Source organism: Grammomys surdaster, unplaced genomic scaffold (assembly GCF_004785775.1).
Source record: "Grammomys surdaster isolate TR1022 unplaced genomic scaffold, NIH_TR_1.0 126059, whole genome shotgun sequence".
In the NCBI taxonomy this organism is placed as follows: Eukaryota; Metazoa; Chordata; class Mammalia; order Rodentia; family Muridae; genus Grammomys; species Grammomys surdaster.
This window is the reverse complement of record NW_021620869.1, coordinates 2,369,901-2,391,897: the sequence shown is the minus strand read 5'-3', so window position 1 is coordinate 2,391,897 and position 21,997 is coordinate 2,369,901. Positions and strand designations below refer to the sequence as shown.

Genomic DNA, 21,997 nt, shown 5'->3' with positions numbered 1-21,997 from the left:
ACACTGCATCGCTGACCCTGAAGCGGATAACTCATCACCCTCTCACTGTCTGAGGTAGATTCCTAGATATGAGGTTATTGGGTCCAATAATAAATACAGCTCTCATTTTTCTTGACGTGTTTCTTTTCCTGGAGATCAATGAGTCACGCCAGAGGAAGTCACTCTGAGACTGTCATCAGACTTTTGGACATGGACCCATTTGATGGAGGGGTCATGGTGCCGTAGAGAGCTGAACTTGTGCCTGTCCTTTCTTGATCGTGCTGGATAACTCTTTCATATCTCTAACAGCTCATGCACATGTGTTCTTCTGCTTCAGTATCTATCAGCAGCCACATCTTGCTCAACCTCAGAGGAAGTGGCTCAGAGGGGTGGTAGCCCTGGGGTAGCAGGAAGAGTGCTGTGAGAACTCTCAGCTCTGGGTTTCTCAAGAGGGCTGCCTCAGTGTGTCTGGGGTATCAATTAAGTCAGCTCCTGGACCACCCAAGACGTACTACCTTAGTCTACCCAAGCAGAAGGCTGATGTTCTGATGGCGAGACAGGAAAGTCTCTCACTGAGAGATTGGGCCCTCTTGCCCAGTGTAAGCTTATGAGTGGTGACAGTTTTACTTGAAGCAGAGTAAGATGTTCACTACACACAACTCTCATGAGATGGCTTTTTTTTTTTTTTTTTTTTTTTTGGAGAAAGCATTTCTCTGTGTAGCCTTGTTTGTCCTGGAACTAGCTCTGAAGGCCAGGCTGGCCTTGAACTCACAGAGATCCTGCCTCTACCTCCCAAATGCTGGGACTAAAGGCATATGGCACTACTGCCTGACACGAGCTGACATTTTTGTCCTACCAGATTTCTTTAGTCTGAAGTCTCTGCCACAGTTCAGGACCTGGGAGCTTTTTTTTCCAGAGGCTCTGGATTGTGTGTGTGGGGGGGGGTAGCTAGAGGGGTCTTCAGATTAGAGGTGGATTGAGTGGGGAAGACTCTGCTAGAGAGGTATAGTGTTCTTAAAACCGCCTTGAGGCTGGGGAAGACAGCTGGTGACTGGAGTACTGTGGGGGAGATGGGATCTCCAGTAGCGGGCCTGGCCTGAGGCCAGAAGCCACTCTTCTAGTCAAGAAAGGGAAGGAGGGCTGGGTGTGTGGGTAAGCAATTAGAGGGCAGCAAAGGGCAGTGAGGCTCTGACAATGCAGGAACTGTGTCGTGGGCAGCACCCAAGCTCCCATCCCACTGTCTCACAGGGGCTCCACAGAGCCGTCTGGCAGCACTGAAACTGAGCAGCACTTTGGGAAGGCCCACCTGGAGTAAAAGCTCGCTGCCTGAGGTGAGTGAGCCACTGGGGTAAATGAGACTGGAAGTCAGGGAGCTGCCCCTTCCCTCAGCCTGCAGGATCCTCCTCTTGCCATGTGTCATCTGCTGTGATCTCTGGGCAAGGTTTCTCTCAGAGGGCAATGATACTTCTGCTGTCTTTAGGGACCCTGTTGACCTAAACCATCTGTGGGCACCAAGGGACAAGTGGGTATGAGTTTCCTAGAAGGAAGGATGACACTCACGTGTCTCTCAGGACACATTTGCTGCTGGAGGTGGGTGCTGGCCTCCTACAGAAAGGGATGAGTGGGTCAGGAAGGGCAGTGGCTGTTACTGCCACCACTCAGCACCCCCTCACAATGCAGAGCCCTTCAGGACTTAGAACTCTGACAACTTCTGCAGAACCCTCTCAGGATGTCCACAGAGCCCTCTTAGGACTGCTTCAGGCTCCCCTCAGACCTTACTGGTGTCCCCTCAAGGCCTCCTCAGGATCCCCTAGAACCCTCGGGATAACTTCAGGCTCGCCTCAGATTCCCTAGGAATTCCATCAGGACTCTTTCAGATGTCCTTAGAAGCCTTTCATATCAATCCCCTGATAGCTCTCTTAAAGCTCCCTTGAAACAATTCCTTTAGCTTTCCTCAGGGCTCTCTAAGGCCCCCATTCAATATTCAAGGATTCTTTGGGTTTTCACTATGTTCCTTCACCATCCTATGGTAGCTTCTTCCCCTCAGAGCTCTCAACCATGGTCTATGGAAGTGTCACCAGCAGAGGACCACAGAGCTAGCATGGCCAGGGCCAGAGTTGCCCACTGAAGGAATAGGCCTGTGTATGTCAGATCTAGGTGCTGTTTAAGACAGAAGAGAGGCCAGGAAGATGAAGAGATGATGTGGGCAAGGCCATTCAGACAAAGCAAGGCTTCAGTAATTGTGTGTGGGAAATCACTTAACTAGTTACAGGGAGAGAGAGGTCCAGCTTCTGGGAGCAGAGTCCTGAAGGAGCTTTTAGCAGCTCCTAGGAGAGGCAGCCAAGGAGCGGCAGAGCTGGAGCTGTCCACAGGAGAGTGAGAACCTCTGAGTGGAAGGATGCCTTCATTTCCAGGAAGCTTGGGCATAGTCAGAGAGCCAGTGACTTCACCAGAGGCTGTAGACTCCCAGGGTCTCAGATGTGACTGACTACAAAAAGCTTAACCTCAGTGCTTTTCCTGAAACTAAGTTGACTTCTTCTTTTTGCCTTTGCCACATTTTTGTTGAAATGATCATTTTAAATTAGTCTGAGTGGGAAATACAAGCACATGTGTGTGGCAAGACAGGCACCTGAGAGGGTGAGTGAATCTAGGCCTGGCCAGGCCTGCTCTCAAGGGCTCCATGCTCACATCTTTGGCCATAGCTCTGTGGAAGGCAGGGATAGATACGTCACTGTGTGAGCAGGCAGCATGATCTCAGAGGCCATAGCGCATTTTTTGTTTAAGAAAAGATAAAGAAAATGGCTGCTGCCTGATCTGTCCCCTTTGGTCACCTCACACTCAGAGGAGACTTAGGCCTCCCCTGCCGCTCACAACCCAAATCACTTTCAGTGGTGGAGGTTTTTGCTGCCATAACAGGAAGTTGGAAGAACCTGAGGGGCCTTATTTGTTCAGGGAGGCCAAGAGAGTTGAGGCTCAGCCATCAAGGGTTATATATATGGGTCAAGTTTCAGAGTGAAGGGACCCGACAGCAAAGTTACTAGCCTTGTGGCATCATCTCCCTCAACTGCCTAATGTGTCTGTCTAAACAATGGATGGACTTTGCTATTCACAGACACATCTCATAGCTAGCTACAGGTCATTTCTTTATTTATGCAAACTTAGGGAAATTTTCAAATACACAGAAAAGTCTGGAGGGGGTGAGGTGGAGATAGGAGTGTGGCTGTCATCCATCCCCGCAGGGTCACCTCTGTCAAATCTGTGTAAGGAAGATCCCACGCCCTGCAGCCTTACTCCACCAGGGATTTTCAGGAGAGTCCCAGATCCTGCCGTTTCCATCAGACACTTGAGTGTATATTGCTAGCAGATGAGAGTTTTGTAAGAGCTACTTCCTAGACAAAAGACTGGGCCATGGCATACAGCTGCCAGAGAAGGCCTACAGAGACACAGACCAAGATGGTAGCTTTTCCATGGTTCTGAGGTTGGAGGTGAGAGTCCAGGTCTGGTGCTTAACTGTACCTTGTCAGGATCACCTTGCCGAGGAGACAAAGGCACGAGCTCAAAGAGAAAGACACCAACAGGGGGTCAAAAACACCCAGGAGAAAAAATAAATGTGACATGGGAAATGCCCAGCAGTCCCAGTGGTGAGCTGAAAAAAGGAGACACCGAAATTAGAGGGGTCATTGAAGTTGGGCCCTGCAGAGGGGCTGCTGGGTCCAAGGTGGGAGGGCGTGGATGGAGTAAGGGTGTGCCCAGGGGGTCTCATGGCCACTATGAGATACCAGGTTAAATGCTGGAGGCTTCCAGACAACAGAAGGCTTCTATGTGGGATCTTTCTGAGGAGGTGGAAAGTTTGGGGTTGAGATGGGGAGGGACTTCAGTTCAAGAGCAGCTCAAGGGTGTTACCATTTCTGGCACCTTGTTGTCCTCTGAAGTGGGGCTGGGACTTGTAGAGTGAAGGGACGTGGTCTTGACAGGCCGAGGACTGGTGTTGGAAGGACCCAGAGTGGGAAACGAGAGGTAGGTTCATGTGGAGACATGGATCCATGCGGGGCCAATGGCTGAGTGAGGCTCACAGTCCTGCTGTTGTACTTCCACTCTGCACTGACTGCTCGTGGATTCTAGTCCACGAACCCATCAGCAAAATAACATTAGAAGCAGGGTCATGTCTTTGCTAGCTTTGAGGCAGCTAGTGGGGGATGGGTGTTCCCGGGAAGCTGTTACTTCATGACCTGGTTCTGTGAAGAGAGAACTGAAAGTGGCAGTATAGAGCTGGGAGCAAGGGCACATCTCCTTGTTCAGCCCTACTTGTACAGCCATGGTCGGGACACAGGACCCTGCCTTCTGATCCTGTCTCCTGGGGCTGGGTCATCTGTGTGTGGTCACATGGCCACTATCTGGGGCATAGCACTTAAGAGGCCATAAAACAAATAAACTTCAAGAAAAACAAAATCAATGCTTTAGGAATTATCTTAGTAAGACAAATGCAAGAAGACCTGTGTAGGTCAGCGTCAACAGTTTAGACAAAGACAGGGGCACCCTTGGTGTTCCTTTTGCCTTAGGCACTAGGTCACCCTAGAGAGGTGGGTAGACCATGAGGCTCCATCCAACCTCACACTCAGACACTGGAGGTGGCCCTGGATCCTCAAGGGGAGGCACTGCTCACCAACTGCCTGTAGGCCTGAGCACTGTCTTAGTCAGTGTCCTTTTGCTGTGAAGAGACACCATGACCACAACAAATCTTAGAGAAGAAAGCATTTAACTGGAAGCTTGCTTACAGTTTCATTACATTACTTGCTTACAGTCCGTTATCATGGTGCTGGAGCAGTAGCTGAGAGCTACATCCTGACACACAGGCCGACAGAGAGAGAGAGAGAGAGAGAGAGAGAGAGAGAGAGAGAGAGAGAAGCAGAGAGACAGAGAGACAGACAGAGAGTGAGACAGAGAGAGACAGAGAGACTGAGAAAGACACTGGGCCTGGTGTGGGTTTAGCATAGGAGAAGGTGAGGGCTGCAGGGCTGTGGCAGGCCTCAGGGAGAGAGAGAAAGAGTGCTACTGGAAGCTGAGGCTGCTAGAAGCAAGAGGCAGCAGTCGGCTTTCTGTAGAAGCCTGCAGATATGATTCTGAGGCTGCCCAGCAGGGAGACTGGATTTGTCATGAACCCTGAAACCTGACCAGCAATAGCCAGGTCTCTGGGACCTGGGGATCTAAATCCTCTGAGAAAAGGGCTAGTCAGCCCCATGGGTCAGCTTGGATAGCAGTGCCCGAGTTCCCTGCAGAGCCTAGTTTAGAGTACAAGTGGGGAATTGGGGGGTGGGGGTGGGGTGGAGACAGGACTGAGGGCAGCCTGTGCCCTGTGCAAGAGAAGATGGTGTTCGAGCCCAGCTTGATCTCTACACGTTGAGTGGCTTCCTGGAATACACAGCCCTCTGGGTCACTAGGCTACTGTTGGGGAGAAGCCCAGTGGGGAGGGGAGAAAGGTCCTGAGGTTGCTCATTGCCATCCCAGCTATCTAGTCAGAGGGAAGAAACTCCTGGAGTGATACCCTGCCCTGTGAGCCAGTCCACATGATAGTAGGGGACCACTCCTCTAGGCAGCAGCACCTTCTACTGGCCCACAGGGCAGATCCTGAGGCCGGAGTTTGAGGTGGGGAGACAGGAAGGATTGAAACCCAATCCAGCACCCAGGCAGGAGACACCTGGGAATCACCGTGGCTGCTGGTGGGATCCCCCACAACAGGCTGCATGTCCATCTTGGGACTGAGGTCTGGAAAGGTATTCAACAGCATGGGCTGTGCCTGTGGCAACAGTGGAACAGAGTGGTTGAGGCCAAATTAGGGCTTCCCTTTGGGCAGGGAGCTCAGCCAGAGATACAGGGGACTCAGGTGTTGGTCCCAAACCTGACACCAACTTTGACAGCCTAGCCAATAAATTCCTTCTCAGGATCTGCTTCCACCTGTGAAAGGAAAAGGGAGGAAGGGCAGAAATGAAGCTCTCCCTAGCTCCCCGCTGTCTCTGAAGACAGGAAGACTATTTCTTATGGTCAGATGCTATAGAGCTCATATGAGGAAAGGGTGGCCGGGAAGGAAATCTGCAAGAAGGGTGGGCTGTGGCCCAGGGAGACCCCTGGGCTCTAAGTGAGAATATTTGGGGCAAAGAATGCCTACCAAGACTCACAGGTATAAGAGGATATTCTGTATTAAGACAGTGAGTCCTGGAAAGGCTTCTGAAGCAATAGGTTTGGCTGACAGGTCAGGAGTGGTCTGTGTGGATTTGTCTGTGGGCTGCCTCTGTCCTAGTCACACGTGTTGATTGAGTCAGCTGTCAGGGAGGAACATGGGTTATGACTGCCAAACACATCTTCATGAGCATGAAAGAGAGGGAGCCTTGCTGCCTCCGGCCACGGAGCGGGGTGGACAGTGTCATTTTGTGACCACGGACTCTGCGGGGGCCTACCCAGTCGTGCTAAGAATGAAATGAGCCACAGAAGAGGAAGCCTCCGAGGGTGGGGCTGAGCTGTCTGGTTTGACGGTTCAGGTTGTTTCCAGAGCTGCTTCTCTGTAGGTGTCAGCAGAGGTGGCAGGTGCCAGCTTCCCTTCCAGAAATCCCCACCTTCCTGACACAGCCTTAGAGCTGAGGAAAGCAGTGCAGGCAGTGGGGGAGGGGAGCTGCCGCCTCCCTGTTGCTGTCGTCAATAAACCCTACAGCCTCCTCCACTTACATGCAGGCTGAAGATGGACAGCCATGGCTGGCCGTCCTCAGCCCCAGGGAGACCAGCCACATGATGTAGTTGGGGCTTCCATATGGGCCAGACCTACATGAGATCTATCACTTGATGATGCCGGGCTGGAGGCTATCGGCTGAATGAGGTCAGACTGGGGTCTGTCAGATGGGTAAGGCTGGGGTGGCCTCTGTCGGATGAGATGGGGCTGGGCTAGGGTCTATTAGGTGAGGTGAGGGTAGGGATGGGCTGGAGCCAGAGTCTGTTAGAGGGATAAGGCTGGGCTGAGATGGAGCTAATGAGGTGGGGTTGGGCTGGGGTCTGCCAGATGAGGTAAAAGGCTGAGCCAGCATCTGCCAGATGGGAGGGGAGTAGAGATGTGGTTTGTCGGATGAGGTGAGGCTGGATCAGGGTTGGTCAGATGGGCGGGGCTGAGCTGGGGTCTGCCAGATGGGAGGTAGAGATGGGGGCTAAGTCATGTAGGTAACATTGAGCTGAGCTATGGCAGATGGGTATGCCTGAGCACAGTTGGGACTGGGCTGGGGACTTGGGTTCTGGAGGAGCGGTCAGAAGCACTTGCTCAGGATCAGTGCACTATTCTCCTTAGGGGTTGAGGTGGGGTGGGGGGATAACATAAGCGGCTAGTACAAAGTAACTCAGGATGTTTCTGGGCCTTGGTGCCGACCACATTAGAGACTTCAAAGTCTATTCTGTGCAAGTGGTGTCTTGCACTCGAGAGCTAGAAAAGGAAACAACTGTTTGTGTTTGCCTGCTGCAGGACCTAGGGCGTTTCCTTAGGGGTCTGTGGTTTCAGAGCCTCTGCAGTATCCTATTGATGGTGCCTTACTCTTGCCCTCATATCTCAGACAGTGGGTGGGGCCCCCAGGCCTGATTATAAGCAGAGAAGCGCTCAGGGATCTGTGGGTCCCTGTCTAGACATTGGGGTGACCAAGGAATGGGCCCAGGCTTTCCGTCCACCTCCACAGACTTCTTCACTGGATGGTCAGTGCTGGATCCACAGAGCAGCCATCTGCTTCCCCTATCCACAAGGGAGCTCCTTCTTGCCCACAGAGGTAAAGGGCCTGCACCGTGCACAGCTGGCCCCCCTTCCTGTGTCAGCCCCATATTTCACACAGGATAGGAAGTTACTAGCCAAAAAGCACCATTTCCCCCAGCATCCACTGGCAGCTTCTCTAAACTGAACTGTAAGCATCCCCGCGCTGGCTATGTGACAGATGTCTGTGCCTGTTGAGGGCAACCCACCTGCACCTCTGAGGCAGTTGAGAGTGTCCTAGCTATGACATGCTGGCTGTAGCTGGGTCCTGGGTCTTGAAATCCTGAACTTTGTGGGGAAGTGTCCTAAAGGACAAGGGTTCCCCTTGTAGGATGTTTCTTCCAAACTGTCTGTGCACCTTGACCTCTTGGGATGTTTGGATCCTTTTCCTTAGAGTTCTACATTGTCTTTTAAGCAGACAGAGGTTTTGATCGGACTTTACAAAATACTGGGCCATTTGAGTCTAACCTGAAAGTTTCAAGCTTGTGTATGTAACAGGAAGCTTCCATGTAGCCATGTGGGACGGTGGACATTACAGAGGGACCAAGAAGAGTTCCCACATCTCACCTATACAGGCTTCAGGTGACTGAGAAGCCAGGCTGCCCCTTGTAAGCCCAGAGGCAGGAGTAAGCAGTGAGCATAAGTAGTGTAAGTTTTCAGGTGCAGAGGCCTCAGGTGAAAGGCAGGATGCTAGCAGCATGGAGCCCTTCCCTATAGGTATACCAGGACCCATTCTGCCCAACTCCCCGACACTCCTATTGGATACTGAACAAATTCCAGGGTCCTGTTCTGCTGGAGGCTCCACAGCCTGCTTCTGGGTGGGTGTATCAGAGAGTGAAGGGCAGACAGGAAGGAGCATGTTAGCAGTCAGCAGTCAGTGTCAGGGGCTCTGAGGAGGTCCTTGGAGTCCAGCTGGGCTCAGGGTACCCCCAGAAGCCTCAGAACTCTGGGTTGTTTGGAAGGAAAACAAAAACAAAACACATGGTTCATGAAACAGTGATTGCTGGCAAATAGGCCGTTCTAATCTGACAGATATGGAATCTAGACATAAGAATATGACAGCAGAATATTCATCTCAGCTGGAATCTGTGGTTTGCTTCTCTAATGGTCTGGAGACTCATAGGTTCCCTGGGGACCAATAAGGAAATGAACCTTGGCGTGCATTCCCCTCCCTGCTCGAAATCACTCGGTGGGTGCTTGTCCATTTCCTGTATGGGGAAGGAAACTTGCCTTCCATGTTTTCAAGGCAGATAGCTGGCTTGGGCCTAACTCTGTTAAGCCCCTGCAGTTAACCCTTGACCTATGACTTACCCAATCCTGCAATCCTTCCTGGTCCTGGTGCTCAACCAGAAACAAGTGGGCGGGCCAGGTGTCCAGTGTGCCTGGGCTTGCTGTCAGTGTGTCAGTACTTGCTGACAGTTTCGTGGGTCAGTTCCCACTCAATGTTGTGGAGTCATACCAGCGCCCCTCTGGTGGGGTAGCCAAGGCTAGCCCAAGAGTAAGGTCAGTGAGGGTGTCTGATTGCTATGCCACCTGTCATACCGTATATGTCAGACCACTACCCAAGCCCACCTGGCTGGGGTTTGATGGGCTCAGGTGCCCTCCTGGGCCTCATCATGGAAAGTGGACAGGGGAAGGTAGCTTTGGAGACATTCCTGACAATGGCAGTGGCAGGGACCTCTGAGTACATCCAGGTCCTGGAGGGACAGGACTATTACCTCTGGGAACCCTAATCTCAGACAAGAGCCTGGGATTGGCCCTTAGGATGATGCGGACCTAGTGGTGGTACCTCAGAAGTTTCCACAGTTTTCCAGAGACCATCTTGAGTTATACCCTCTGTTGTCTTCCAGACTAGGCAGAATGAGTGCTGGCTACATCTGTCAATCAAATGTAGGTGTCTTCTTGCAGCCATGTTCCGGGCAGAAAGCTACAAGGCTCAGCCTTGGGATCCTTAGGCTGATAGGTGGAGCTGCCTCTGAGGCCTCCCTGCTGTGAGCTGCATGTTGGGTGAGGCTGGTGGGCATTCATCTCTGCCTAGGACTTGAGCTCTAAAGAGTTGGAGGTTTCCTGGACAGCACTTGTAGACACTCCTCCCCCATCTCCCCTGCAACAGGCTGGTCTGAGGAGAAGGACTGAGGAGGTGGGAGGGGTCGTTCTGTCTCTAGCTTCAGAGTGGTCAGTCACTGCGACAGCAGGTCTCCCCATCTCCTCTGGAGACTTTGACCTCCCTACCTGTCCAGTGAGCAGAAGAGGTTAGGCCCTGAGGGCAACCGTGAGTTTTTTTTTTGTTGTTTTTTTTTTGTTTTTTTGGTTTTTTTTTACAGTTTCTATGGTTTCTTTAGGAAGGGGAGTTTTAGGTGTGTGGTGCATGCCTACTCCAGAATTCCTGCACAGAGGTGGGCAGGCCTTAGGACAGGGGCAGGGCCTTGCCCTGGGGCCCCTCCCTCCACCTACCCTCACTGACTTCCTGACCCTCCTGCAGCCCTAGGACCATGAATAGTGCAACTTGTAACAGCACCTTCACGTTGCCTGCTTCAGTCAACAACGTCTTCATCATCTACTCAGCCTTGCTGCTGGTGCTGGGCCTGCTGCTCAATGGCCTGGCGCTCTGGGTATTCTGCTATCGCATGCACCAGTGGACGGAGACCCGCGTCTATATGACCAACCTGGCTGTGGCTGACCTCTGCCTGCTCTGCTCCTTGCCATTCGTGCTGTACTCCCTGAAACACAGTGCTTCAGACACCCCCATCTGCCAGCTCTCGCAGGGCATCTACCTGGTCAACAGGTACATGAGCATAAGCTTGGTCACTGCCATTGCCGTGGACCGCTATGTGGCAGTGCGGCATCCCCTGCGTGCCCGTGAGCTGCGGTCCCCACGACAGGCTGCGGCAGTGTGTGTGGCCCTCTGGGTGATAGTGGTCACCTCTCTGGTAGTGCGCTGGCGCCTGGGGATGCAGGAGGGTGGCTTTTGCTTCAGCAGCCAAAACCGGCACAACTTCAGCACCACCGCCTTCTCGCTGCTGGGATTCTACCTGCCACTGGCCATAGTGGTGTTCTGCTCTCTGCAGGTTGTGACTATACTGGCGCGAAGGCCGGCCACTGATGTGGGGCAGCTGGAGGCCACCCGAAAGGCCGCCCGCATGGTCTGGGCCAACTTGGCCGTGTTTATCATCTGCTTCCTGCCCCTGCATGTGGTCCTGACAGTGCAGGTCTCCCTGAACCTCAACACCTGTGCTGCCCGAGACATCTTCAGATATGCCCTGTCCATCACAGCCAAACTCTCAGACACCAACTGCTGCCTGGATGCTGTCTGTTACTACTACATGGCCAAAGAGTTCCAGGATGCGTCCATGCTGGCCACGTCCTCCAACACACCCCACAAGAGCCAAGATTCTCAGAGCCTGAGCCTCACCTAGACAAAGTGAACATGTGTCATGGGCCAGAGGAACCTGTGATATGAGCAAGGAGCCCCCCAGATCAGCCTTAACCTGCTGTGGAGATTGAGCACTCTAGGAGACCCATTTGGCCTAGAGAGGCTGTATCTGCTCCCCTGAAAGGACCAGAGGACGGAGACTTTAACATCCGACTTGAGGGACCCTGGAACAAGACCACATACCTGCCACCCCAGATCTAGAAACCCTGGGTACCAGAATGGGCCTTGATGGCTAGCCACTGAGTTTAGGATCTAGCTCTTCCCTGGAGTTGGTCCTCGCAAGGTCCTTTGTCACCCAGATGCAAGTGACGAGAGGCAAAGAAGGGACATCCAGCTTAGAGAACCAGGAGACATCTACCCAGAGGACCCTCTGACGGCTGCTTCCTTTTGGGAGTGCTAAACTTCACACTACATGTAGGGCTAGACAAAAGGGCAGCAGCTATGATCTGGAAGGCTGTCCTCCAAGGCCCGTGGCTGTCAGTGTTGCTCCAGCTCTGTATTCTGAGGGTTCTCGCTCAGGGGACCCAGCGGTCATCAAGTCATGCTCAGCAGTAACACCGCTGTTGCAGTCCTGAGCCTCCTGTGGTGTTTCCATTCTACTGTGGGCCTGTTGATCACTGAGGCCAGTCACTGTGGTTGTGGTCTGCTGGAGTTTGTTGTGAGGAAGATGGAAGTTCAGTTTGGTACCTGTGCTCTCTGAGGATGTGGCCCCAGGCTGTGAGGGACTCTGGAGTAAAGGGTCAGCCACAAAGACAGCTCAGAGCCAGAACACACTTGGAGGTGTGGTATCCCTGGCCTTCTCCCTCTGTGTTTTGTTTTTTTGTCTTGGCCCAAATGTTACAACCATACCCAGAGCCAGAGCCCCTCCAGCTCAGGGGAGTGGGGGACTGGCCCTCCCCACTCTCCACCCCCACTTCATCCAAGGCCTACTGACTAACTGACCCCTTTTGTGGTATGACCTATTCTACAAAAACCAAAAGTCTGTTCATCCTTCAGACATCAAAGAAAGGATTCCATCCAAGTATAAATTAGTGAACCAGTTTACTAGAGTTATGGTGCATGGTGACTCTTGGGTGCTCCATCACTGAGAAGCCCACTCAGCATAGGTGACAATCCCCAAACTCCACCACTAGATTACCCATCCCCAGTACACTTCCGCCTCATATACGCCCAGACACCTGCTCTGGACAAAATGTGGTTAGAGTATGAGGGAGCCGTGGCTGTAACCCCAGGTCTGCTGACCCTCATCTCCCTGTCAGAGAATGCTAACAGCTTCCTGGTCATCAGCCTTTTACCACAGTAGTATTTTGCTTGTTTCTTGGCCGTGACTGTGGGTCAAGGCGTTCAGTGGATCAGAGCAGCACTTTTCCTGCTTATGGCTCATGATCATCCTAAGCCAGAGGAGATGGCTTTTCTACCACACTCACCCACTCTCCCTCCAGTTCCCACATCCCCTCCATCCTCTCTTCTGTAATATTATCTGAACCTTCACCTTGGAAGGAATGGTGTATCTACATAATATCAAAATATATGATATACACGTATGTGCCTGTGGTTCTTTTCTGAGTCTTATGCCTCCAGACTACAACAACAGACACTGAAGTAGCTTGACTGAAATAGAAACAAGGCGTCAGGAGGGGAAGAAACAGGTCATTTGGGGCCCGTGAAGCGCCCCCTAGTGTGCAGGAGTGCTTCCCCACCCACAGTACCAGCAGAGCACCCTGCCTTGATGCAGACAGCACTCTACCTTCCTCAGGTAACTTCAGCTTTAGGGGAAGATCCCATCCCCTCACAGGCTAGGCTTGGCCATCTATCCAGAGGATGCAGGAGGCCAGGGTGGGACATGAAGGACATTCTTCACACAAAAGATGCAAAATTTGCATACTAAAAAAATGAGAAAGTTAGATAGCTCATCTGGCAAAGGCACCAGCGACCAAGCCTGACGGCAAAGGTGCCAGCGACCAAGCCTAACAACCTGACTTTAATCCCTGGAATCAACATGGTGTGAGGAGAGAACCATATACCAAAAGTTGTTCTCTGGCCCCAACACATAACCCGAATTAAAAAATAAATGCAAAAAAAAGCACACTGAGAAAACCTGTTGGCAAAGAGGAAGGCTGAACCCCCATACCACTATTGGCCAAGGCCAACTGGAACTGGTGTTGGAGGCACTGGAGTAAGTGCTGGGGTACTCCGGAACATCTAAAGGTAACTTGTGACTTGTTAAAAAACTGCATTTGACAAAGCATTCATGAGAAAGCTCATGCTATCTAACTTCCCAAACCCCACTCTGCATGCTGGCTAGTTTTGTTTTGTTTTGTCAACTTGTCACAAGTTAGAGTCCTCTGAAAAACGGGAACCAGCCACAATTGAGAAAATTCTTCTGTAAGACTGGCCTGTAGGCAATCATGTTTCTTTAATGAGTAAGTGATGTGGGCTCTGTTCATAATAGCCAGAAACTGGAAACAACCTAGAAGTTCCTCAACAGAAGAACAGATAAAGAAAATGTTCTACTTTTACACTATGGAATATTACTCAGCCATTAAAAAATGCCATCATTATGTCCTGGTATGGCGGTGCATGCCTTTAATTCCAGCATTTAAGAGGCTGAGGCAGGCTAATCTGTGAGTTCGAGGCCAGCCTGGTCTACAGATTGAGTTCTAGAACAATCAGGGCTACATAGAGAAACACTATCTCGGGAAAAAAAAAGAGGAGGGGTGCATCATAGAATTCACAGATAAATTGATGGAACTAGAAAAAATTTATCCTGAGTGAGGTAGCCTAGACCCAAAAGGACAAATTTGTCTTTGTTTTTACTTCTGTGTGGACATTAGCTGTAAAGTCCATGATAACCAAGTTATAATACGTAGAACGACAGAGGATAAGTACAGATTAAGGGGCTAGGAGATACAAATGGATCCATTAGGGAAGAGGAATGGAATAGATAGTTATGGCTGAATGGGGGTGCCGGAGGGAGAGACAGAGCAATCTGAGGGCTGGTATGGAAACCTAACACATCAGAAGCTTCATTAGATCTATATTAAGACAATCTGAATGAAATCGCCAAAACAGTGAGAGAGACAGAGTCTCAACAGGCAGTCTCTCATCACCAAATAAAGTTTCTAGTATAGGGATAGGGTTACATCTAATTGAGTTGTTGGCCAAAGGGGTCTCATGGGAATCTCCAAATAACCCAGACTGCTGCCAAGACTACAAGCTGTTCTCCACAAACTGACAGCAAGGCCCCAACATCTATAGCTCATTGAACATGGAGAAGTAAAACTAGGGCCTACATAGCCTTCACCCCTACATTCTAGCACCTTTGGTATAGGAAGGTAACCTGCACTCTACCAAAAGAGAAGCATAAACACCAAGTCAGCCAGAAACCTTTTAATTGACAATGGTGTCCTGCCTGCAAGATATGCTAGGGTAACAGTAGCCCAAAGCTTGTGGAAGCCACCAACCAATGTCTGATTTGATGTGAGGCCCATTCCATGACATGGAACCCATATTCAGTACTGCTTGGGTGACCAAAGACCAGAGACTAGACAGCCCAGTGATCTAGGGTAAAACCAAATACTACTTTTTTTTCCTTTTTGTCTGTTTTTCTTTTAGAGTTTCTGTTGAGAAGTCTTGTGTAATTTTTTTTTTAATTCTTTTTTTCTTTTATTGGATATTTTCTTTATTTACATTTCAAATGTTATCTCCTTTCTATAGCACACTAAAATAGCACACTATTTCCCCTCCAGAACCCCCTATCCAACCTCCCTCCCCCTACCTTTCGACCACCCACCCACCCACTCCCATCTTCTTATCCTGGCATTCCCCTACACTGGGGCATCAAACCCCCAGAGGCCCAAGGGCCTCTCCTCCCACTGATGTCCAACAAGGCCAACCTCTGCCACATATATGGCCGGAGCCATGGGTCCCTCCTTGTGTACTCTGGTTGGTGGTCCAGTCGCCAGGAGCTCCAGGGTGTCTGACTGATTGATACTGTTGCTCCCCCTTTTGGGGCTGCAACCCCCCTCAGCTCCTTCAGACCCTTCTCCAACTCTTCCATTGGGGACCCTGTGCTCAGTCCAATGGTTGGTTGTGAGCATCCACCTCTATATACCTGTTCTAACAACCATGACAGCAGCAACAACAAAAGACAGCAATAAAATGACTTCTAATGACATTCTTCTACACTCATAGATCAGTGCCTTGCTCAGCCATCATCAGCGAAGCTTCCTCCTGCAGCAGATGGGAACAGATACAGAAACCCACAGCCAGACATTATGAAGAGAGTGAGAAACCTTGGAACATTTAGCCCTAAATGGAATATCTCCATCAAATCCTTGTGTCTCAGGGAGCCCTGAGGAACAGGAGGCAGAAAGGGTTTAAGAGCGGAGGGCAGGGTGGGGGGATAGATGGAGTATATCAAGGAAACAAGGCCCTCTAAATCAACAAGAACAAACTAATGTGAACTCACAGAGACTGAGGCAACGCTCAAAGGGCCTATATGGGTCTGCATCAGGTCCTGTGCACATATACTGTGGCTTCCAGTTTAGTGCTTTTGTGGGATTCCTGGGTGTGAACGAGTCAGTCTCAGACTCTTGTGCCTCCTCTCAGGTTCCTTTCCTTCTGTTTGTTTTGTCCAATTCCAATGTAATAGATTTTGTTTTATCTTATATTTGATTTTGCTATATTTTATTATCTCTTTGAAGCCTATTGGTTTTCTAATAGTGTGTGTGTGTGTGTGTGTGTGTGTGTGAGAGAGAGAGAGAGAGAGAGAGAGAGAGAGAGAGAGAGAGAGAGAGAGAGAGGGGGGGGGGCGGGAGAGGGAGAGGGTCTGGACAGGAAGGGATGTGGGGAGGAACTGGGAAGCAGAAATCATAATCAGGACATATTATATTAGGGGAAAAAATCTAGTTTCAATAAAAGGGAAAAGGATGTGCCTGTGGTTCTATTAATGACTGATGTGGAGGGTCTGACCCATTATAAGTGGGCAAGTGGTCTTGGGGTATAGAAGAAAGTAAGCTGAGCAAGCCATGGAGAGCAAGCCAGTTAGTGCCCTGGTTTGCCTTAGTGATAGGAACTCTCAACTCCTGGCTACTGGGCTAAGGCTCCTGTCTGACTCTGTATGTAGCACCCCTATTTGGGCAGTCATGAAATGGATCTTCCAGAGTGGGACAGGGCCCTATGGACAGTAAATAAGGCCAGGTGGCTCTAATCCACTATACAGTTTGCAATCCGTTAGTGCTCTTGGAATAAATACCTTCTGTGCTGGTTAGTTTTTGTCAGCTGGACACAAACTAGAGGTGTCTGGGAAGAGGTGGTCTAAATTGAAGGATTGTCCCCATTGGGTTGACCTGTGGCCATGTCTGTGGGGGCATGTTTTAAATTGAGAGCTGATGTGTGAAATGTGTGGCCCAGCCTGCTGTGGACAGTGTCACCCCAAGCAGCACAGCAGATCATGGGGAGTCTGACACTAAGAGTGCTCTTCTGTGGTTTGTGCTTCAGTTCCTTCCTCTAGGCTCTTGCCCTGAGTTCCTGCCTTCCTGATGGGCTGTAATCTGTAAGGCAAAGAAGCCCTTTCCAAGTTGCTTTTGGTCATGTGTTCATCACTGCAAGAAAAAGTGAACTAGGACATCCTCTGATGCCTTAATTCATGACTTTCGGACAGCTTTGTGTTCTCTCCTGTCCAGTTCCTATTTGCTTTCAAATGGCAGGACCCTTCATCCAAAATGCTGGGGAGTCTATTTGGTCTGTCCCAGCTTAGGGCTTTGGGTTATACCCCACCATTTATGATAGGCCTTAGCCCAGGACCTGTCTTCCCTTCAATGTCCTCCCAGAAGTAGCCTCAGTATGTAATGACTTATTGGTCTGTACACCAGACAACCCCATATCAAAGGAATCTACACCATAGAAAAGCTACCCCAATCGGGACTCATGAAGGCCACATTTCCAGAACTCTTTACAACCTGCAGGCAGGACTGAGACTCTCCTTTTGGCATCATGGCTGGTCAGCCACCTCAGTAGCTGTTCACCTGCTTCTGTAAACTAGGGAGGGCCCTGGTGAACTCTGTTTCAGCTTTCCCAGACGTGTGACGTTTAACTTCCTGGTGTTTCAGTTTGGAGGCGACTGCCTGCCATACAGTGATAAGTGCCCACTGCTGACTTCTTCACAGTGATGGATGTGACCATGAGATGTTGGCTAAAATTAAACCCTACTTTCCTAAGCTGATGCCATGAAGGTATTTTATCATAGCAACACAAAAGTTACTGAGACACCGGCTTCTGTTTGTTTAATCTTGTGGCATGTTTGATACCTTTGGATTTCAGCCCACTGAGCTCTATGTAGGATTGTCTCAGGGGTATTAATCATTACCATACACTGACACTGTATCTCACTGAGGTCCCCCTGACCTCCAAATGATGTCACAAGATGGCCTTCAACCTCCTTCTCAAATATATAGCTCAATCCTTCTAGCCTTATGATCCTAAGGTTCTGTGACAGAGAGGCACCAGCCAGGTCCCCTGGCATCCCTTCCCAGTTGGGAAGCAGTTCCAGAAGGAAAGATGGTTTCACCCTACAGATCAGTCAGAGGGAATGTAGAGATTAAAAAAAAAAACCTGCCAAAAAATAACCCCTCGATAAACAACTCAAGGAGCATGGTCACACTTTGAGTGTGCCATGCCCTTCCTGTTCACGTACTGTCCCATCCCCGAGGGTGTGTGGGTTTTCTCTCCCAGGTAATAAGATACACCCTGGAGAAATGGGTCTCAGAAAATAACTGAAATAAACCCCTCCCTACCCATTTGCTGTTGGTTTTGTTAGTAATTTTTCTGATTTGTCCACAGGTACAATAGTAACAGGACTATTATAGGGGGTGACCAGCTGCCTTTTGATTGGATTTGAGCCTGCTCTACAGGAGGACATTTTATGATTGGCACTGTAATCCTGGTCAAAAGACCATGGCTGAGGAAGTCATGGGCCCTGGGTAGAAAGAACCTGTTGTTGCTTCACTAAATGGCCATCCTGTCAAATTGCCAAGTCTTAACAGCACTTGGAATGGTTTCAACTTTGTCTCTGTCATTAAGGTCTGAGCCCTCCTCTGTTTCTATTAAAAGCCCTTGAAAGTGCAGGTTTTGGATTAAAGATTGCTCAGTGCTGTGGAGGAAATAATCAAAAGACTAACTTAAAAACTGGAAAACAATGAATCTAAAACTACAAAATCTTTGGGGGTTTAAATCTATACACGTGGCTGTGTGCGATTATGTATTGTCTACATGTGTTGGGTTTCAATATTGTTTACATGATATGCAAGTTGCTTATTAATCCCAGCACGTGGGAGGCAGAGGCAGGCGGATTTCTGAGTTCGAGGCCAGCCTGGTCTACAGAGTGAGTTCCAGGACAGCCAGGACTACACAGAGAAACCTTGTCTTGAAAAACCAAAAAAAAAAAAAAAAAAAAGAATGGTCACAGAAATTGAATCTTTTTTCTTTCTTTTAGTTCACAAAGTAAATGGAGTGTCAGGCCAAAAAGTCCTGGTTGGTAAGCCCGATATGAAATGATGGCGAGAAGGGACAGAGAGAAAGGGTTCAGTCAATGTAGCCATGTTGGAAAAAGCAAACTGAGAAGTCTAACGGCCCCAAGTTCGTATAGAGTCCTCACATGAGTTTAAATAGAAAAACTGAAGAGAGTCAGAGGTGTGTGTAAATGGTCAAGGTGTTAAAAGATCGTTGTCTCAATTCTGCTCCCAAAAAGATGGTTTCAAGGAGCCCCTATTGCTCAATGGAAGGACTGATTCTCAGGGGGCTCAGCTTTGCCACCAGAGCTAATTGTCCTGATTCAGAATTCAGGGGGTGTTCCTGTTGGGGACTTACCCTATATGGGTCTAATAATGGGCCTTGACATTGGTCGTCCCCACTCAAAACCTAGGGGATGTTGTTTGACCCATAGTGTGTGCCTGCTTAGGATGCTTACAAGCTATAGCAATGTGGGTGAGGGTTATAGGGTTAGAGTTAGAGCAGCCAGAGCAATGTGAAACACAAGGCATGTCCAACTCAGGATCACTGGTGAGCGCAAACACGTCATTCTTGTTTAGATCTTGTGTTTTTAACCTCCATATAAAATATGAGTCTTCTAGGATACAGGAGTTTCAGGGAAAACTCATTGTGAAATGGGGATTTCAGCAAATCTCCACCACACAAGGTCTAAATCTCCTCAGCACTGGTTACAAGAGAGTTTTGTGGTCCTTCTTAGGCAGAGTTTGAGGCCCTTTACAACAAGAAATACTTATTAAAAAGACATTAAAACATGTACCATTGTCTTCCAGCACCACCACCCCACCCCTGCTCCAAGATTTCTGGGACCACAGCTCTCAGGAAGGAGTCCAGGTGGGAGTGATGGGTGCAGTGTGAGATCTGGAAGGCCATACAAAAAAGGATACAAAGTATATGAGAAATACCTTTTGGTGAAGACATGATGGCCTGAACAGCTCCACCCACCACCACCAAGGCTCTCTAGAACTGGGTGAAGCTCCTGGAGCAGGTACAAAGGCATTCCAGAACATTCAAAAGTGACCTGTAGGAGCTGGAGATGGCTCAGCAGTTAAGAGGACTGCTCGTCCAGAGTTCCTGAGTTCAATTCCCAGAAACTACACTGTGGCTCACAACCATTTGTAATGGGATCTGATGACCTCTTCTGGTGTGTCTGAAAAGAGTAACAGTGCACTCACATACATAAATTAAAATCTTTTTAAAAAGTGACCTGTAACTCATTATGAACTACATGTAACAAGACGTATAGAGAAAGCCTGTGCTGTACAAGCTTCAAAGACAGTGCTACAGAATGAACCCCCTTGTGATGGTTTGTATATGCTCCACCCAGGGAGTAGCACTATTAGAAGGTGTGGCCCTGTTGGAGTAGGTGTGTCACTGTGGGCGTGGGCTTTAAGACCCTCATCCTAGCTGCCTGGAAGTGAGTATTCTGCTAGCAGCCTCGTATGAAGATGTAGAACTCTCAGCTCCTCCTGCACCATGCCTGCCTGGACGCTGCCATACTCCCACCTTGATGATAATGGACTGAACCTCTGAACTTGTAAGCCAGACCAAATTAAATGTTGTCCTTGTAAGAGTTGCCTTGGTCATGGTGTCTGTCCACAACAGTAAGATCCTAACTAAGACACCCCTAAAACCCACCCTAGGTAGTTGACACAAACACCCCAATCCTTCCTGAGCCAATGCTGAGCTTCTGAACTTTCTCCCTGCTCCAACACACTTCCTCCCTTGGAGATGCACTCTTCATACAATACTAAGAAACTTGCTTTGTTTCTTAGTATCCCTGTATCTCTGTCCAAGTCCTTGTTCTGGGATACAAAATCCTGGAACTCCCTCCAGAGGTGCACACCAAACCCACTATTATCACTAGTAGGACTGAAACAAACAAGCAGTGCTGTAAAGTAGCAAATTTAATCCATGTGGCCACAGTAGGAAGAGGAACAGATACAACGACCTCCCAAGTGATCTTTGCAATACTGACATGAGCTTTAGGTTAAAACAGAGAATGGGGCGGGGGCAGGGGAGTGCTATGTGTACTGAGGCGGTCCTGGCCGGAGAGCTATGTGTACTGAGGTGGTCCTGGCCTCCTCACACATCCTCCTCTGGGGAGGCGGCCTGTCCTGAGACCATTTGCTGCTCTCACTTTCAGTCTTGAAGACAGGTGAGACAGGTTAAGACAAGGCAGCAGAGATGCCAAGGTCTCATCCTGGGCTTTGCTGCTTTGTGGGCCCAAGTGAGGAATTGGTGCTATTTAGTAAAAGTCTCTAAGAGCCTGTTCTACCCTCGGCTGCACAGGGATATCTGGGGTGGGGCCGGGGAGGCTGTGCCTCTGCAGCCCATCCCGGCCCCTTGGGCACGGAAGCCCTATGTGAATATGAATACTGTTCATGTATGAGGCTACTTCTTGAGAACAGACGGTGCTGAGGGCTATGCTCACCTGAGCACGGCTCTCTGGGGATAACCTGGTTTGATTCAGTACTTCTGTCAGCAGAAGGTGGCCAACCCGAGCAGGTCTTACTTCTGGCTCCCACTGCATGCCTGGACCATTGGAGGCTGATCCATTGTGCCTTATCAAAAGACTCCTGCCCCACCCCACTCCCAACCTCTGGCCAGCTGCTCATATCTAGAGAGAGAGGAAAAACTTCCTGCTTTACATCTGTTCCCTTGGGTAAGAGCCAAGAAAATTTTAAGACTTGACCTTATTACCTGAACTCTCTGTTGTGGCCACCCCAGAATAAGAATCTAGAATGCTCAGGCCAGGGCCAGTGCTGGGAGACAGGACCCAGCTACCTCTTGGAACTGGTCTGAGGTGTGCCCCCTCTGCAAGGAACTGCTATGAGCCAGAGAGGATCGCATGTCTCACCATCTCTCTCCCTAAGCATGGAGGTAGGCTTCTGGACAGGCCTAGGTGACGGGGGTAGAGAAGGCATTTGCTTTCCAGGGTTCCAGATCAGTCTGAGGATCAGGCTTGGTGGGTTCAAGTCCGTATGCCACCTCTGAGAAATAATGTTAAACACTGCCCACTTAAGAGCCCATGGAACTGCAGGCCCCGGTCCCTCTGTCTTTGTGACATTGTCAGTCCAAATAGGGGACTAAAATCACCCAAATGCTCATCACGTCACTGAAAAGAAAAAAAGAAAAAGCCAGGGAAGCTGTGCCTCCAGTCAGGAGAAAAAGCTTGATTTAGTCTGCTGCTGATACCCATGCAGAACTACTGGCATGAGCCATGTGACCTGGAACCTGGAAAAGGACAAACAACCATCTTGGCC

At 49.8% G+C, this 21,997-nt stretch overlaps 1 protein-coding gene across 2 annotated transcripts; it reads left to right on the top strand.

Annotated features, from left to right (window-relative positions):
- Positions 1 to 1,165: 1,165 nt before the first annotated feature.
- On the top strand, positions 1,166 to 12,727 carry Gpr35 (G protein-coupled receptor 35). 2 transcript variants are annotated; one of them, XM_028755439.1, is made up of 2 exons: positions 1,166 to 1,310; positions 10,233 to 12,727. In XM_028755439.1, exon 2 carries the CDS (start codon positions 10,243 to 10,245, stop codon positions 11,164 to 11,166), a length of 924 nt encoding a protein of 307 aa, XP_028611272.1. In that variant the 5' UTR covers positions 1,166 to 1,310; positions 10,233 to 10,242; the 3' UTR covers positions 11,167 to 12,727. The 2 variants fall into 2 exon arrangements, with proteins under 2 accessions (XP_028611272.1, XP_028611271.1); XM_028755438.1 differs by lacking the exon at positions 1,166 to 1,310 and adding an exon at positions 6,550 to 6,844.
- The last annotated feature ends 9,270 nt before the right edge of the window (positions 12,728 to 21,997 follow it).